At 39.4% G+C, this 19,498-nt stretch overlaps 1 protein-coding gene across 2 annotated transcripts in view; it reads right to left on the bottom strand.

Annotated features, from left to right (window-relative positions):
- The window catches only part of KIRREL3 (kirre like nephrin family adhesion molecule 3), a 692,535-nt gene that overhangs the window by 5,960 nt on the left and 667,077 nt on the right, over positions 1 to 19,498 (bottom strand). For both annotated transcript variants that reach the window (XM_063437213.1, XM_063437212.1), the window contains 2 exons: positions 16,872 to 16,979; positions 13,888 to 13,997 (listed from right to left, as the gene is read on the bottom strand). In XM_063437213.1, the coding sequence (XP_063293283.1) occupies positions 13,888 to 13,997; positions 16,872 to 16,979 (218 nt within the window). The remainder of the gene's footprint in view (positions 1 to 13,887; positions 13,998 to 16,871; positions 16,980 to 19,498) is intronic.

The following is a 19,498-nucleotide window of genomic DNA, read 5'->3' on the forward strand; positions in this document are numbered from 1 at the left end:
TGTCATAAGAATCTATGATATTAAAAAAAAGGTTTTCAGAGTCCACCACATCTCGAAGCCGCATTGAAAATGTTATTTATAATTGGCTATTGATTATTTATTTTCACTCTGTTTGTTTAGCCCAGGGGAGCTGGAAGCGATGGCAGGATGGGAGATTCGAGGCCACGAGCGACCTCTCCTGAAATATTAAAATATGCACACGAATCCGGCATATTGCCCAGGCTTTAATCAGCCACAAAGTAATGATGGCAGCAGATATGCAAGGTCCCTAACCCTTTCTATGCTGGTGGGGTAAGAGAGTGTCCCCTGTAGGGCAGCGAGGGAGTTAATTCCGCTGTCTGGCATTTGATGTAGTCCTGGCACTCACGTCTGGCTGTTTTAGTAAGTTCTCTACCTGACTAGGGGGGATGCAAAGGAGAAAGGTGGAAAGGGCGATAATGGGGCTGTTGCTTAGCAACGGATTACAGACAATTTTCCGCAGCCCGGAGAAAATCTCTGTGCATATGTTTAGGAAGGGTTAGCATGAGGCAAGGAATATACAAACGAAAGCAGAGCTCTACGATGGATGTAGGGTTATAGGGCAAAGTAATGACTGCAGAGTCACAGATCTGCTTAATTTACCCCTTGTACGCGGTCCACAGCAGATTAGAACCAAGTTACATGCGTCACTACTTATGTCACGGATTCACCATGACGTGGTTTTGAGCCTCACAGATTCAGAGCCTTCACATTCTCTATTTAACAGCAATTTAACATTGTTTGAAAACAAACAGTTAGTCTCTATAGTTTTCCTTTGTTCTGTGCTGTGAGTGGAAGACCATAGAGACTGTCGTTTTTCAAGGACTGTTTTTTCCATTTCATTTTTTTCATATACTAATTTAAACAAAATCTATTTATATATATAAAAAAAAAAAACCACAAACCCTACTCCCCCCGTTTTGAAGTGACAGTTCTCCTTTAAATGTTTCTGCGTCCTTCTGATACTTTATAAAGTCATATTCAGATTGGTGTCAGTATTCAATTAGAAAACATCTCCATCCACAAGGATACATTTAAAGTGCTTTAATTAACGGTTTTGAATTAACAGGGATATGTGCAGGATTGTGGATGATTTTGCAGTAGTTGAAAATGGTTGGTTTTATAGCAGAAGTAAATGTAAACCGATCATAAATCATAAAAATCTGTCATCCGAGCACAGCGTGTCTGCGAACGTCCATATAAACTGTCCCTAAATTAACGAATAATATATGATCGCACAGGAGGATATTTCAGCTAATTTAATTCAATATACATCCAGCATCCTACAAGTAATCAGTTCCTGCTCCTTACGCTGGACTATGACTCATCACACATGCTGGGTATCATGAGAGTTGTAGTGTCATCTTGACTCTTATTTAAAGGAACACTATAGTCACCTGAATTACTTTAGCTAAATAAAGCAGTTTTAGTGTATAGATCATCCCCCTGCAATTTCACTGCTCAATTCACCGTCATTTAGGAGTTAAATCACTTTGTTTTTGTTTATGCAGCCCTAGCCACACCTCCCCGGCTATGATTGACAGAGCCTGCATGAAAAAAAAACTGGTTTCACTTTCAAACAGATGTAATTGACCTTAAATAATTGTGTCTCAATCTCTAAATTGAACTTTAATCACATACAGGAGGCTCTTGCATGTTCTAGCAAGCTATGAACACAGCAAGGGATAAGAAAATCTTAATTAAACAGAACTTGCAATAAAGAAAGCCTAAATAGGGCTCTCTTTACAGGAAGTGTTTATGGAAGGCTGTGCAAGTCACATGCAGGGAGGTGTGACTAGGGTTCATAAACAAAGGGATTTAACTCCTAAATGGCAGAGGATTGAGCAGTGAGGCTGCAGGGGCATGTTCTATACACCAAAACTGCTTCATTAAGCTAAAGTTGTTCAGGTGACTATAGTGTCCCTTTAAATATGAAAGTGTCAGTAAGCTCCTTCTGTTGCGCATAAACTACTTTCCGATTTTTCCAAAAGGGTATGAAATAGTTTTGGTTGTGGAAGCCTTTAGTGTATCTCTGCGTGTCTTCTGTATTTTACCATTCCAGAACACGAACAGAGAATTGGAAAGCCAATTACAATGGCCTATTCACAAAATGATGTGAAGTGTGTTAAGTTGTACTGATTTTGTTGGGTTGGATGGAATAATTGATTTGGATATTTAACCTTTTGTGGCCATGTTGTATCTGTGCAGCTTAGTGTACAACGCCCGTAGAATCGATTTAATGTACAGCTGTGTTTAGTTAGTGCATTTTGTGCTACTGGTGAGGGAGTAGGCACACCAGACATTAGAATAACTATCCACCATTCCAAAATCCCTGCTTCCTACCCCTTAATAAATGTGTTCATCTTCTACATTCTACAGAAAGTTCCTATAACAAACCCCCACAAACAGATATTCATATGGTAAAATAAAGAGTTTTACATGGATGGAGAAAGCTATACATTTCTGAATGTGGCCATTTAACGAGGCAACGCCTAGTGATAAACTGTGAAACTATGAGACCTCGGTACGTCTCTGGTTTATCGAGACACTAATTGGAGACTCATCTCCGCCAGACAATGCATTGTTACAGGCACTTATTAGTTTGGAGCTGAGAGAGCAGATCTCAGGGAAATAATGGCATCAATTAATCCTTAAATGTTCTAAGCATAATATCTACCTGAAACATGCAGACCTTGTCACATGAAGTAACGGCACCTGGTTGGAAATGTGACTGTCACTACACACAGTTAGCTAGATTGTCAGATCCTGATTAGTTAACGAAGCTTAGTAAACCCAGAAACAGATAAGTACATTGATTTATTTCAGAGTCTATGAGTGATTGATGTGCTAGATGTTGTGGTTTTGTTAACCACACACGCAGGCTTGAGAACTTCCCACACTTGACAAAATAATAGCTCTATATCCTTATATGACTCTAAATGTGAGTTCTTAAAAGAAGGAAAATGTTCGATATAATTTTCCAAGTACATGTATTTAGTGAATAGTGCCATAGATGGAAATATCATTATGGGGGAGGGAGGGGGGCATTTTATACAGAAATTAAACACTCTGTATAAGGAACCTGGGGGGGGGGGAGCATCCATCTCTCCATCCCTTATACAGGGACTAAACACTCTGTATAAGGATCCTGGGGGAGCATCCATCTCTCCATCCCTTATACAGGGATTAAACACTCTGTATAAGGAACCTGGGGGAGCATCCATCTCTCCATCCCTTAAACAGGGATTAAACACTCTGTATAAGGAACCTGGGGGGGGGGGAGCATCCATCTCTCCATATCTTATACAGGGATTAAACACTCTGTATAAGGAACCTGGGGGGGCATCCATCTCTCCATCCCTTATACAGGGATTAAGCACTCTGTATAAGGAACCTGTGGGTGTGGGCATCCATCTCTCCATCCCTTATACAGGGATTAAACACTCTGTATAAGGATCCTGGGGGAGCATCCATCTCTCCATCCCTTATACAGGGATTAAACACTCTGTATAAGGAACCTGGGGGAGCATCCATCTCTCCATCCCTTAAACAGGGATTAAACACTCTGTATAAGGAACCTGGGGGGGGGGGGGAGCATCCATCTCTCCATATCTTATACAGGGATTAAACACTCTGCATAAGGAACCTGGGGGGGCATCCATCTCTCCATCCCTTATACAGGGATTAAGCACTCTGTATAAGGAACCTGTGGGTGTGGGCATCCATCTCTCCATCCCTTATACAGGGATTAAGCACTCTGTATAAGGAACCTGGGGGAGCATCCATCTCTCCATCCCTTATACAGGGATTAAACACTCTGTATAAGGATCCTGGGGGAGCATCCATCTCTCCATCCCTTATACAGGGATTAAGCACTCTGTATAAGGAACATGGGGGAGCATCCATCTCTCCATCCTTTATACAGGGATTAAACACTCTGTATAAGGAACCTGTAGGAGCATCCATCTCTCCATCCCTTATACAGGGATTAAGCACTCTGTATAAGGATCCTGGGGATGGGGGCATCCATCTCTCCATCCCTTATACAGGGATTAAGCACTCTGTATAAGGAACCTGGGGGAGCATCCATCTCTCCATCCCTTATACAGGGATTAAACACTCTGTATAAGGAACCTGGGGGGGGAGCATCCATCTCTCCATCCCTTATACAGGGATTAAGCACTCTGTATAAGGAACCTGTGGGTGTGGGCATCCATCTCTCCATCCCTTATACAGGGATTAAGCACTCTGTATAAGGAACCTGGGGGAGCATCCATCTCTCCATCCCTTATACAGGGATTAAGCACTCTGTATAAGGATCCTGGGCGAGCATCCATCTCTCCATCCCTTATACAGGGATTAAGCACTCTGTATAAGGATCATGGGGGAGCATCCATCTCTCCATCCCTTATTCAGGGATTAAGCACTCTGTATAAGGATCCTGGGGGGGGGGGGGGGGGCATCCATCTCGCCATCCCTTATACAGGGATTAAGCACTCTGTATAAGGAACCTGAGGGAGCATCCATCTCTCCATCCCTTATACAGGGATTAAACACTCTGTATAAGGATCCTGGGGGGGGGGGGGGGGGGGGCATCCATCTCGCCATCCCTTATACAGGGATTAAGCACTCTGTATAAGGAACCTGAGGGAGCATCCATCTCTCCATCCCTTATACAGGGATTAAACACTCTGTATAAGGATCCTGGGGGGGAGCATTCATCTCTCCATCCCTTATACAGGGATTAAACACTCTGTATAAGGAACCTGGGGGAGCATCCATCTTTCCATCCCTTATACAGGGATTAAACACTCTGTATAAGGAACCTGAGGGAGCATCCATCTCTCCATCCCTTATACAGGGATTAAGCACTCTGTATAAGGATCCTGGGGGGGCATCCATCTCTCCATCCCTTATACAGGGATTAAGCACTCTGTATAAGGATCCAGGGGGGCATCCATCTCTCCATCCCTTATACAGGGATTAAACACTCTGTATAAGGATCCTGGGGATGGGAGCATCCATCTCTCCATCCCTTATACAGGGATTAAGCACTCTGTATAAGGATCCTGGGGGGGGAGCATCCATCTCTCCATCCCTTATACAGGGATTAAGCACTCTGTATAAGGATCCTGGGGGGGAGCATCCATCTCTCCATCCCTTATACAGGGATTAAGCACTCTGTATAAGGATCCTGGGGGGCATCCATCTCTCCATCCCTTATACAGGGATTAAGCACTCTGTATAAGGAACCTGAGGGAGCATCCATCTCTCCATCCCTTATACAGGGATTAAGCACTCTGTATAAGGATCCTGGGGGGGGGGAGCATCCATCTCTCCATCCCTTATACAGGGATTAAGCACTCTGTATAAGGATCCTGGGGGGGAGCATCCATTTCTCCATCCCTTATACAGGGATTAAGCACTCTGTATAAGGATCCTGGGGGGGGAGCATCCATCTCTCCATCCCTTATACAGGGATTAAGCACTCTGTATAAGGAACCTGGGGGAGCATCCATCTCTCCATCCCTTATACAGGGATTAAGCACTCTGTATAAGGAACCTGGGGGGCATCCATCTCTCCATCCCTTATACAGGGATTAAGCACTCTGTATAAGGATCCTGGGGGGGGGCATCCATCTCTCCATCCCTTATACAGGGATTAAGCACTCTGTATAAGGATCCTGGGGGAGCAGGTTATGATACTCCTATGTTCTCAGCCGCCCCATCAGATTAGGACCAACAACCTCTTAACACAATGGGTGATTTGAGTTACCAACTAGTACCAAGGTAGTGTTTTGCAATTTACACCACCGGCTTTATCATTTTACAGCTTTTTCCCCTGATTTTTAATGTTTTTTGAAAGCACAGTAAATGTATTAGGAAGAACAATATATTTTCGGTTATTCCACATGACACAATGTTAATCCTTGTTAATTCCAATGCAAGATTTGGGCAGATTTTCCACAAAGATCTTCAGTTTATGAAAACAAAACAAGTCAGCGTTAAATCGTACCCCGCTTAGCTTTCCCTCTGCTGCAGGACCAGCTGCCTGTTGGGAAAATGTCATTTATTTTTGGCCAGTGCTCCTATCAGTTTTTGTATATTTATTATACAGAGCCTGCAAAAGCTTCCAATACTCTCGAGCTGTACATGAGTCAATGAGGCTCAAAACTCCAAGGCTGCATTCTAGCAACCGAGACGTGGTAGAAAGGAGATTGCAATGTCCTATATAATAATGCAGATACTGGGTATTATCTCGGAAATTACAATTATTATATTTGGACATGAAACCAACATTTATTTATTTAAACATCGCACTGGCAATTTCTGGACACTGCACAGAGAACGACCAATTTTAGTTTATTTTTTTGGTCATTTCTGTACTAGATCATTATCTCATGTTTCAAATAATTGTTAGGCGCCATTTGCGGAAAAGTACTCCGTAATGAAGAGGTTAAAATAGATGTTGTTAGATTTAAATTCTTAATGTAATTTTTTTTTATCCCGATCCACGTTACAGCACCTTCAGCTAAAGGTTTTAATTTATTAACTGGAAGGTTGTGTGTCCTTGTTTGATACACTTCAAACACACTCAACCAAACCCAGTGTCTGCCGCGCTCGTTCCCTGATATATGGTGTAATCTGAACGGTATCTACAATGGCCAATTATTTGCAGATAACTCCTGCGGCCATCCGTCTTCCACATCCCAGTGCTTTGCAATTGTGTTGATTTGTGAAAATAGTGTTGAAAATGTTCAGTTACTTGACACGCACAATGTGTTAAACTCTGCGAGGAGCGCACTAATGTAAAATGCAGCCGTCATACCCTCGCATTGACATTGTCACAGCAAGCAGTTATGACAGATTGGCAAAGCGATTAAAAGTATAGATCAGATACAAATCCTTCTCCAGCCTTTACTGGAATGAGCAAAGTCGTGTCGCACATTGGGTGAGCTCTCTCTGAACGGGGGGCTGGCTGAATACCAGGAGATCAGGTCTCGTGTAGGAACTGTGCCAGGCCCAAGCCGAAGGGTAAAAGAATGCATGCAGGCACTAAGACATAAATTCAGGAGTTCTTGAAACTTTTCTAAAGACAAAACATTTTCATCTAATTGAAAACCTGCGACTAAAAGATAGTAAGACTTGAGCTGTCCTTGGCAGAGATTCTGTGTCTTTAATTGAACCTATCGCCCACAGTTTATTGGGTGCCGGTAGAATAATAAGTGGCTGGTACACTGTGCTACCCAAATTCCCATCAAATAGTAATCTTTCTATGACATCATGACACTCAATGTTACTGTATGTCATGCAATCAGGATATTTAACACCCAATTCAAATAGCAACTATAGTTTATAAACTAAAATAAAATAGAAAAAGCTAATCTCATCAGCTTGCTATGTGGTGCATGAAGGGTGTCCATACAATGTTTTCTAAATTAGTTTTGTATCAATAAATGGCAGGAAAAAAAAGTATTACTTTGGGGCTAAAAGTTACATTCATTGAAGGCAGAAGAGATTATCAGAAAAATGTTTAATGTTGTGTTTTGCAGCTGCTGGCTGTGAATCTAAGCATAAGGTCCATTGACACATACCACAGCCAGCCAGCTCTGTTGATTGGAAAGCTCTTTGGAACAGACTGCACAATGTGAGATTCATTGTAAGCTCTCTTTCAGTTTGCTCTAAAGAGCTTGCAGTCAGCTCTGACACCATTTAACTCTTTCATTGCCCAACCTGTGAGCTTGGTTTAAAATTAATGTAATATAGATGGACAGAGCAATAAAAGGACAGACTGGGGATCAATGGACCTGAGAGTAGTAATGTCTCTGATGACTCACTGGGAATAGAATACATTTTAAATACTGCATAATCAATTATGCTCACTTCTGGGAAAATTATAAAGGACAAATAGATGGTATATAAAAGGTAATAAGGGCTTACATTTGGAACATATTTGCACATAGCTTGAATATGAAACCAAGCTATTAACTAGCCTGCAGCCCTGACATTAAAGAGTTAAAATACTTGGCAAATATAAAGTTCATCATGTAAACCATTGCTTATCGGGCGTCAGGACAGTAACTGTTTCTGTGATGCGGTCTATTGTTTAATTTAATTCCTGTAAACGTTCCAAACTGTGATGCATTCTGTTAGATTAAACGGGTTATCAGACTATTGTAGCTTTATATCAGATTTATGTCTTTTAAGTACAAATAAATCTGCCCAGATAAAAGTACTTATCAGACGTACTGTTTTTGTAAGCTCGATTTATTCAACAGGGATGGTAATTAATAGAACATAATAAAGCAGTTTATCCCAGTCTCTGCACGTTTAGAATCGGTTTAATACGCCTTACTCCATCATGAGGCGCACATTCAGGTTTTTTAGTAATCACTGGCTGCCGCGCTTTGATAAGCAGTTCTGTTGCTTACGGCCTGTTCCAGGACCTCCTGTCACAGTCTTTTATAGGAAAAACACTTTGAAACTTAGGTGACAAATTATTTCTAGATGGTTTAAGGGATTAATGAGAGAGAATGGACTGGAGGAAGTAGATTTTAATTTCCTGTGTTGTGTCCCCAGAAAGGAAGCCATTTATCAGTTGTGCCAGTGACTCTATATGAATACAAGGTATCCCGGGCCCCGTTTTTCTGTGACTATCGTTATTTTATATTTGGAATGTGACCCAACCTGTCACTGATGTTGCACCCTAAACAAATATGATGGCAGAAATCCTATGCATACATCTTATCTTGCTGATTGATTTGGCTCAAGCCGTACAGAACGATCACCCGCGAGATTGCCCCGTTCTGTTTCTGTCAGATATTAATAAAATCGAGACAGCTGAGTGTCCTTGAGAATGATTTGAAAGTCACTGATGGCATTTGCGGTACAGTTTCCTTTAAATCCTTTCAAAGGAATGGGGGTCCTACTTGTTATTATTCTACACACAAAACTATTTCTGTTAATACCCGTAAGATTGATCAAAAGATGGGGAAAGGGCTTAGGGGCCCAAGCACTTCTTACTGCTGCCGTCCTTGAGTGACATTAAAACTTGTTTTTAAAGATTGTCAAAAGAAAGAAAACTGAAAACTAAGATGGCACTCCAAATAGAACTGTCACTTAATATAACTCCCTATAGCTTACTATAACTCCATTTAGCTTACTATAACCTGATATAACTTAATATAACTCCATATAGCTTACTGTAACTCCATGTAGCTTACTATAACCTAATATAACTTAATATAACTCCCTATAGCTTACTGTAACTCCATGTAGCTTACTATAACCTAATATAACTTAATATAACTCCATATAGCTTACTATCACTTAATATAACTCCCTATAGCTTACTATAACTCCATGTAGCTTACTGTAACCTAATATAACTTAATATAACTCCATATAGCTTACTATAACTCCATATAGCTTACTATCAGTTAATATAACTCCCTATAGCTTACTATAACTCCATGTAGCTTACTGTAACCTAATATAACTTAATATAACTCCATATAGCTTACTGTAACTCCATGTAGCTTACTATAACCTAATATAACTTAATATAACTCCCTATAGCTTACTGTAACTCCATGTAGCTTACTATAACCTAATATAACTTAATATAACTCCCTATAGCTTACTGTAACTCCATGTAGCTTACTATCACTTAATATAACTCCCTATAGCTTACTATAACTCCATGTAGCTTACTGTAACCTAATATAACTTAATATAACTCCATATAGCTTACTGTAACTCCATGTAGCTTACTATAACCTAATATAACTTAATATAACTCCCTATAGCTTACTGTAACTCCATGTAGCTTACTATAACCTAATATAACTCCCTATAGCTTACTATAACTCCATGTAGCTTACTGTAACCTAATATAACTTAATATAACTCCATATAGCTTACTATAACTCCATATAGCTTACTATCAGTTAATATAACTCCCTATAGCTTACTATAACTCCATGTAGCTTACTGTAACCTAATATAACTTAATATAACTCCATATAGCTTACTGTAACTCCATGTAGCTTACTATAACCTAATATAACTTAATATAACTCCCTATAGCTTACTGTAACTCCATGTAGCTTACTATAACCTAATATAACTCCCTATAGCTTACTATAACTCCATGTAGCTTACTGTAACCTAATATAACTTAATATAACTCCATATAGCTTACTATAACTCCATATAGCTTACTGTAACCTAATATAACTTAATATAACTCCCTATAGCTTACTGTAACTCCATGTAGCTTACTATAACCTAATATAACTTAATATAACTCCCTATAGCTTACTATAACTCATATAGCTTACTATCACTTAATATAACTCCCTATAGCTTACTATAACTCCATGTAGCTTACTGTAACCTAATATAACTTAATATAACTCCATATAGCTTACTATAACTCCATATAGCTTACTATCACTTAATATAACTCCCTATAGCTTACTATAACTCCATGTAGCTTACTGTAACCTAATATAACTTAATATAACTCCATATAGCTTACTATAACTCCATATAGCTTACTATCACTTAATATAACTCCCTATAGCTTACTATAACTCCATGTAGCTTACTGTAACCTAATATAACTTAATATAACTCCATATAGCTTACTATAACTCCATATAGCTTACTGTAACCTAATATAACTTAATATAACTCCCTATAGCTTACTATAACTCCATGTAGCTTACTGTAACCTAATATAACTTAATATAACTCCATATAGCTTACTATAACTCCATGTAGCTTACTGTAACCTAATATAACTTAATATAACTCCATATAGCTTACTATAACTCCATATAGCTTACTGTAACCTAATATAACTTACTATAACTCCATATAGCTTACTATAACTCCATGTAGCTTACTGTAACCTAATATAACTTAATATAACTCCATATAGCTTACTATAACTCCATATAGCTTACTGTAACCTAATATAACTCCATATAGCTTACTATAACTCCATGTAGCTTACTGTAACCTAATATAACTTAATATAACTCCATATAGCTTACTATAACTCCATATAGCTTACTGTAACCTAATATAACTTAATATAACTCCATATAGCTTACTATCACTTAATATAACTTAATATAACTCCATATAGCTTACTATAACTCCATGTAGCTTACTATAACTCCATATAGCTTACTATAACTCCATATAGCTTACTGTAACCTAATATAACTTAATATAACTCCATATAGCTTACTATCACTTAATATAACTCCCTATAGCTTACTATCACTTAATATAACTCCCTATAGCTTACTATAACTCCATGTAGCTTACTATAACATAATATAACTTAATATAACTCCCTATAGCTTACTATCACTTAATATAACTCCATATAGCTTACTATCACTTAATATAACTCCATATAGCTTACTATAACTCCATGTAGCTTACTATAACCTAATATAACTTAATATAACTCCAAATAGCTTACTATCACTTAATATAACTCCATGTAGCTTACTATAACCTAATATAACTTAATATAACTCCATATAGCTTACTGTAACCTAATATAACTTAATATAACTCCATATAGCTTACTATAACTCCATATAGCTTACTGTAACCTAATATAACTTAATATAACTCCATATAGCTTACTGTAACCTAATATAACTTAATATAACTCCATATAGCTTACTATAACTCCATGTAGCTTACTATAACCTAATATAACTTAATATAACTCCATATAGCTTACTATCACTTAATATAACTCCCTATAGCTTACTATAACTCCATGTAGCTTACTATAACCGAATATAACTTAATATAACTCCATATATAGCTTACCATAACTCCATATAGCTTAATATAACTGAATATACTCCATGTAGCTTACTATAACCTAATATAACTTAATGTAACTCCATATAGCTTACTATAACTCCATGTAGCTTACTATAACCTAATATAACTTAATATAACTCCATATAGCTTACTATCACTTAATATAACTCCATATAGCTTACTGTAACCTAATATAACTTAATATAACTCCATATAGTTTACTGTAACCTAATATAACTTAATATAACTCCATATAGCTTACTATCACTTAATATAACTCCATATATAGCTTACTATAACTCCATATAGCTTAATATAACTCCATATAGCGTACTATCACTTAACATAAATCAATATATAGCTTACTATAACTCCATATAGCTTACTGTAACCTAATATAACTTAACATACCATGCATTACTGGGGGGGGGGGCAACATAATACACTCCAACATACCATGCATTACTGGGGGGACGACGACAATATAATACACTCCTACATACCATGTATAATTGGGGGGGGGGCAATATAATACACTCCAACACACCATGCATTACTGGGGGGCAATATAATACACTCCAACACACTATGCATTACTGGGGGGCAATGTAATACACTCCTACATACCATGTATTACTGGGGGAGGGGGGGGGGGAAGAGGAATATAATACACTCCTACATACCATGCATACTGGAGGGCAATATGATACACTCCTACATACCATGTATTACTGGGGGGCAATATAATACACTCCTTTATACCATGTATTACTGGGGGGCAATATAATACACTCCTACATACCATGCATACTGGGGGGGCAATATAATACACTCCTTTATACCATGCATACTGGGGGGGCAATATAATACACTCCTACATACCATGCATTACTGCGGGGCAATATAATACACTCCTACATACCATGCATACCGGGGGGCAATATAATACACTCCTACATACCATGCATTACTGGGGGGGGGGGGGCAATATAAATCAAACTACTATACTCAGTCATACTATACATAACTGGGTGTCTCTTATAACTGGAAACAAATTGATTTCAGTCAACAGCTATTTCGTTACAGTAATTTGCAAATTGTTTTCTGGCAAACTTTTAGAATTGTTGGGTTCTTATAGTTTGAGAAACTGAATGAAGAGAGTTAATGATGGCTGAAGATTGTTCTGAAATTGACCTGCAGGAAATACATTTCAAGCTGAATCATCCAATAATTAAAACCCATGTATGTCATTGTTCCTGCACTGTTTGTTAATCAGTGTTTTAATCAATGTTATGTTGATGTTATTTTTGACTCAAGATGTATGACTGGCCCGATATATAGTGAATCACGACCGCTCTGAATGTAACAAAATCACAATACGTATACAGAGATCAAAAGAACAAACATGAAAGGACTCCGTCTACTCAGTGAGGATCACGGAAGAAGGATTTTAAAACATTCATTTGTGTCATTACTACACAATTCTCTCTCTCTTTTTTTTTTTAAGAAATGGAGCATAATTTGGGGGGAATTATATCTAACTGCCATGTACTAGCTCGAGGTATTTGGGATTTAATTTATTTACTCCAGCATTTTGTACTGTTAATATGAGAGTGTTATAGCACAAGCAGGAACGTAGATTTATCTTAGGAAGGGAGGGGAACTAAATACCGCTCTCTACTCACACAGAGCAAACAGGAATGGTCGGAGGCCCATACATCATCTGTAATGCCTCCAGCCTCCTGGGCATATTGTGTCTGGTGTGCAATAACAGAGCCACATTGTATAAACCCTGATTAGCATATGGGGTAATAAACCATTTAAAGGCACAGTGTCTAGACAGGTAACTTCTAAAGGGAATTAATATCCTGCTGCTCAAACAGGTGGACCAGGGGCATCTAAACTATCACTGAGAATATGATTCTGCTCATCGTGTCTTGGTAAGGATCATGGGAGTTGTAATGCTAACTCCCATAACAAAGCTTGTCAGACAAGCCTGAGTCTCACCATTAACTGTTTGATAGTGGAATGATCTTCAGACTCTCTCCCTGTAGTTGGCTCTTTATGTACAATCTCCACCCGAATGTCATTTTTGGCGGATACTACGCCCTTCAGATCTAAAAAACAGAATTATAGCTTCATTATTGCAGGAAAAAAAAATAATTAATGACAATAAATGGCCTGAGCATTGACAAATATGCATGAAAAGTAGATAGCTACAGAAACTATTGGAAATAAAACCCAACCGTGATTGGTTGACGGAATTCTAGAACGTTCATTATTGTAGCACTACAATGGATCACGCCTTGAACCCTATAGGGGTCTGCCATCCAAAATTGGAGTGGGCCATGGTGTGATTAGCAATCTATAGATCCCTGTTACAAGAGAGATCTGCTGGGAAACATTTCAATATGGAAGCCCCTTGGGGGACGTGGCCGCACTGCTTACCTTTACCTTCTATAATGGGGAATACTCCCTGGCAGGGCCGGCCTTAGGGGTGTGCGAGCTGTGCGGCCGCACAGGGCGCCATGGAGCAGGGGGCGCCGTGCGGCCGCACCGCGGGCCGGGATTTAAAAAAAAAAAAATTATTATTTTTTTTTTAAATTTGCAGCGGGGGCGGAGCTTACCGTGCGGCGGGGGCGGAGCTAAAAGCGCCGGAAAACTGCTGCAGGGGAAGCAGGAAGGAGTCCCTGCTTCCCCATCAAACAGTCACCAGGAGCTGCACTGCCTCCACAATGAACTCCACAGGTAACTGTGGGATTGTCAGGTGAGTGTGACTCTCTGCCTGTGTTTATTACTGTCTGTGTGTGTGTGTGTGTGTGTGTGTGTCTGTGTGTATGACTGTCTGCCTGTGTGTGTGTGTATGACTGTCTGCCTCTGTGTGTGTCTGTGTGTATGACTGTCTGCCTCTGTGTGTGTCTATGTGTATGACTGTCTGCCTCTGTGTGTGTCTATGTGTATGACTGTCTGCCTGTGTGTGTGTGTCTGTGTATGACTGTCTGCCTGTGTGTGTCTGTGTGTGTGTGTGTGTATGACTGTCTGCCTCTGTGTGTGTCTGTGTGTATGACTGTGTGTGTCTGTGTGTATTACTGTCTGCCTCTGTGTGTGTCTGTGTGTATTACTGTCTGTGTCTGTGTGTATGACTGACTGTCTGCCTGTGTGTGTCTGTGTGTATGACTGTGTGTGTCTGTGTGTATTACTGTCTGCCTCTGTGTGTGTCTGTGTGTATTACTGTCTGTGTCTGTGTGTATGACTGACTGACTGCCTGTGTGTGTCTGTGTGTGTGAGACTGTTTACCTGTGTGTGTGTGTGTGTGTGTGTGTGTGTGTATGACTGTCTGCCACTGTGTGTCTGTGTGTATTACTGTCTGCCTCTGTGTGTGTGTCTGTGTGTATGACTGTCTGCCTCTGTGTGTATGACTGTCTGCCTCTGTGTGTATGACTGCCTGCCTCTGTGTGTATGACTGTCTGCCTCTGTGTGTCTGTGTGTATGACTATCTGCATGTGTGTCTGTGTGTGTGTGTATGACTGTCTGCCACTGTGTGTCTGTGTGTATTACTGTCTACCTCTGTGTGTGTGATTGTGTGTATGACTGCTTCTGTGTGTATGACTGCCTCTGTGTGTATGGCTGTCTGCCTCTGTGTGTATGGCTGTCTGCCTCTGTGTGTCTGTGTGTATGGCTGTCTGCCTGTGTGTGTCTGTGTGTATGACTGTCTGCGTGTTTGTCTGTGTGTATGACTGTCTGCGTGTGTGTGTGTGTGTGTGTATGACTGTGTGTGTCTGTGTGTATGACTGTGTGTGTCTGTGTGTATTACTGTCTGCCTCTGTGTGTGTCTGTGTGTATTACTGTCTGTGTCTGTGTGTATGACTGACTGTCTGCCTGTGTGTATGTGTGTGAGACTGTCTGCCTTTGTGTGTCTGTGTGTGTGTATGACTGTCTGCCTGTGTGTGTATGGCCGTCTGACTCTGTGTGTGTGTGTGTGTCACATACAACCAATACACGCATATCACACACTGTTAATACACCCATTTCAAATATCACACATAGCATACATATCACACACAGTCATCACACCTACTATCACATACACAGACAACACAAACATTACAGCATATATGGATGACCGGGGGGGGAGGGGGGGGCGCTGTGAAGATTTTTCGCACAGGGCGTCTAAATGCCTAAGGCCGGCCCTGCTCCCTGGACATAAGAATTCAAAACACAACCATGTAAAGTTATAAACTGCCCAACACAGGGGTTTGTTATAATCAGAAGACATCCAACATGTGAAGCTAAAAAGCTGTGTTAGATAATGAGGAGATTGCCAAACCTGGACACCTCCACATACCTGTTCCAGCTAACTGTGAAGTTAGAACACAGTTGGCATTTTGTTTCTGACATTTGTCAATGTATCTGGTAACTAATTTATTAACTAAGTAATGAATAGCCCTTGGTAGGAAGTGTGCCACCTTCGATTTATACCCTGCCTCTGTTTAATATGCAAGACTCTATAAAATGCCAAATCATTACCTATAATCAGCGATAATTGTTTTTTTTAGGTGGGCTTCATTTGATGCAGATTTAACAAGGAGTGAAGGTTTCTTTGCTATGAAATTAGCTTTGACAAATAACCTTTAGTTAATCCAGTCTGAGTCTTTTTAAATATTTAGATTTTTGCACTTGTTACGTTAAATGAGATGCAAATGAGTCAAAGAAAAGCCAAAACATTTATTTCTGATTGATTAATAACTATCCTGATTAGTGCATAGAAATCATTGTAATTTACGGCATTCTGGAAATTGCCACTATTAGCCAACTGCGGAGGATATATTGATGGTGACGAAGGGTAGATTTTCTTGTGAAATTAATGAACAATTACAGTGCTATTAACTTTTGTTTAAGTTAACGCCTGGCCCCATTACTCCATGCCAATTATATAAAATAGGGGCCTGGGACATACACAAGCTCTGCACGCATGTCATTGTTAAACTTACTCCTCTGGTTCCGAGCGCAACAAAACGCCACAATGGTTGCCATGAGAACAAGGAAGGCCACGCCAGCTCCCACTGCTACGCCGATAATCACCGTCACCGGAACAGACTCTGCAGGAGGACAGGGTACACACAATCTCATATTGTAAGGGTCTTTTATAAAGCAGTGACGGCATTTAATGCAAACACATAACATTCAAGGAAAATTATAGCCATCAACTGGGACATCGAGTGACCAGGGGAAATGGCCTTTTTTACGTTAAAATATTTACATTTTATATGTGCAGATTGGGGTTTATTCACTTAACTTGAACTGAAAATGGAAATGCAAATTTAAAGTTGAATTGCGAAAACAATTCGGATAAAATAACCAATCTGTTAACTGTAGCAGAGTTGGAGAATTTCTAAATCAGATATTTCTAAATCTAAATCAGATATTTTTGCCTAAAATTTCCAATTCAGATTTCCATTCACTGCTGACTAACCACGGCTCGGCTATTTTCCAAGATTTCTAAATTTGATTCTCCGTATTATTTCCTGGTTAGTGAATAAGGTGAAAGAGAAGCATTAGCTAAATGTGGAATATATCTGTGCATGTAGACATGCCTGAACCTGCATTACAGTATGTACTTGTTATTAGGAGTATAACAAAGTTGATACTAAATGTATAGCTCCCAGAATCCTTTGCCACAATTATCTGAGCTCACTCAGTAACTTGTTAGTATTGGAAAGACTGTCTATAAGCCTTTAGAATATCCTATTTTTGGGGGGCAGTACCCTAAAATGTGGAATTGTGTCGGCAAACTTGGTAATGTTGGCACCTATGTCTAAGGTCTCTGTGCTAGTAAGTGAATGTATGTGCCAGTGGTTTGGGGATATGATGTATCTGTGAATGTCTGTGACCTGAAACATTCATTATTAATGTAATTAATTTTCTTACACAAACAAATGCAACATGTGTTTCCATTCCAATAACTGCTACAAAGATGACGGTACGAAGAACCCTTTTATTTTCTATTCATTAATCTTGCTTTACCTACTTTACTAATCTGGTTTACCAAACCGCCAAAAAACAGAACCACTAAATGTCAGAGTAATTAATACAGCCTCTGAAATTCACTCCGGTTCCAGATCGTCACCTATTGATACAATCTGAAGGGTTTTTCACTTACTATTTCAACCAAATCTGAAAGCTTTCCAATAAATGGTTTCTCCGGCTAAGAAGTGAGCGAAGGGGGAAATGTAATTAGAAAATGCCGCACGGTTCTAGCATGCTTTATTGCCTTTTAATTAATCCTAATTATTGCACAATAATGTGACATTTAGTACATTACTATTTATTATTGTTTAAAAATAATCTCTGTAACTGCTACAAAACTAAGTCTGTTTTATAACTCACTCGTTTCATTGATTTCAATATTCCTGATTCCTTCATTTCTTAAATTCTGTTGGATAATTCTTTTATGTGTATTCTGACATGGCAGGCATCATTCATACTCTTTGCTGGGTGTTATCTGGTAGGTATTTACCGAAGTCCTGAGAATCAATTTTCACCAGTTTGCTGGAATCCTACCGAAATTATCCTCAAATCCCACAACATGCATACTGGGATCAGTTCAGATTCCCTATATACTGAATGTATGATACAAATGGATTAATATACTGAACATTGAGTGCTACTGAATTAGAAACTGAATTATAAAAATGTAAACGGACACTATAGGCACCAAAATAATTTCAGAATAATGAAGCAGTTTTGGTGTATAGATCATGCCCTGCAGTCTCACTGCTCAATTCTCTGCTATTTTGGAGTTAGATCACTTTTTTTTTTATACAGCCTAGTCACACCTCCCTGCATGTGACTTACAAAGCCTTCTTAAACACTTCCTGTAAAGGAACACTATAGTGTTCCTTTAAACAGAATGTGCAATAAAGGAAGTGTAAACATTAGATGTAAATGCCCGGCCCCCTTACTGCCCTTAAAAAGGGTGAAAACGCACCTTAATTCCAGTGCCGCACAGGTCTACCACAATTGGCCCCACCTCCTTGGTTTTCCCATAGGAAAGCATTACGGGGCCAATGCTGTAATCAGCATCTTCTAATAGAGATGTGTTGAATCAGAGCATGGAGAGGCTGTATGTCAATGCTGTACATTATGCAGCACTGACCTTGGAAGCCCCTCTAGTATCTGAGTGACTGCCATTAAAGGTGTTCATAGGCTGTAGGCAGCAATGTAAACACTGCCTTTTTTCAGAATGAGCAATGAATTATTAAAGAAAGTCTTTAGGGACAGGCTGTAGACACCAGAACAACTACAGTAAGCTGTATACTGTTCAGTACAGCTGTAGTTGTTCTGGTGACTATAGTGTCCATTTTAAATCTCCCTCTCTCTTAAAAGCTTTATAGATCCTGAAAATAAAACCATTTTTAATGCAGGCTGTGTCAGTCACAGCAGGGGAGGTGTGGCTTAGGCTGCATTAACAGAAACAAAAAGTGATTTAACTCCTAAATGGCAGAGGATTGAGCAGTGAGACTGCAGCGGCATGATATATACACCAAAACTACTTCATTGTTTTGGTGCCTGAAGTGTCCCTTTAAGCAAAACCATGCTAACCTGTACAGTACACAGC

The sequence above is a fragment of the Pelobates fuscus genome, chromosome 11 (assembly GCF_036172605.1).
Source record: "Pelobates fuscus isolate aPelFus1 chromosome 11, aPelFus1.pri, whole genome shotgun sequence".
Lineage (NCBI taxonomy): Eukaryota > Metazoa > Chordata > Amphibia > Anura > Pelobatidae > Pelobates > Pelobates fuscus.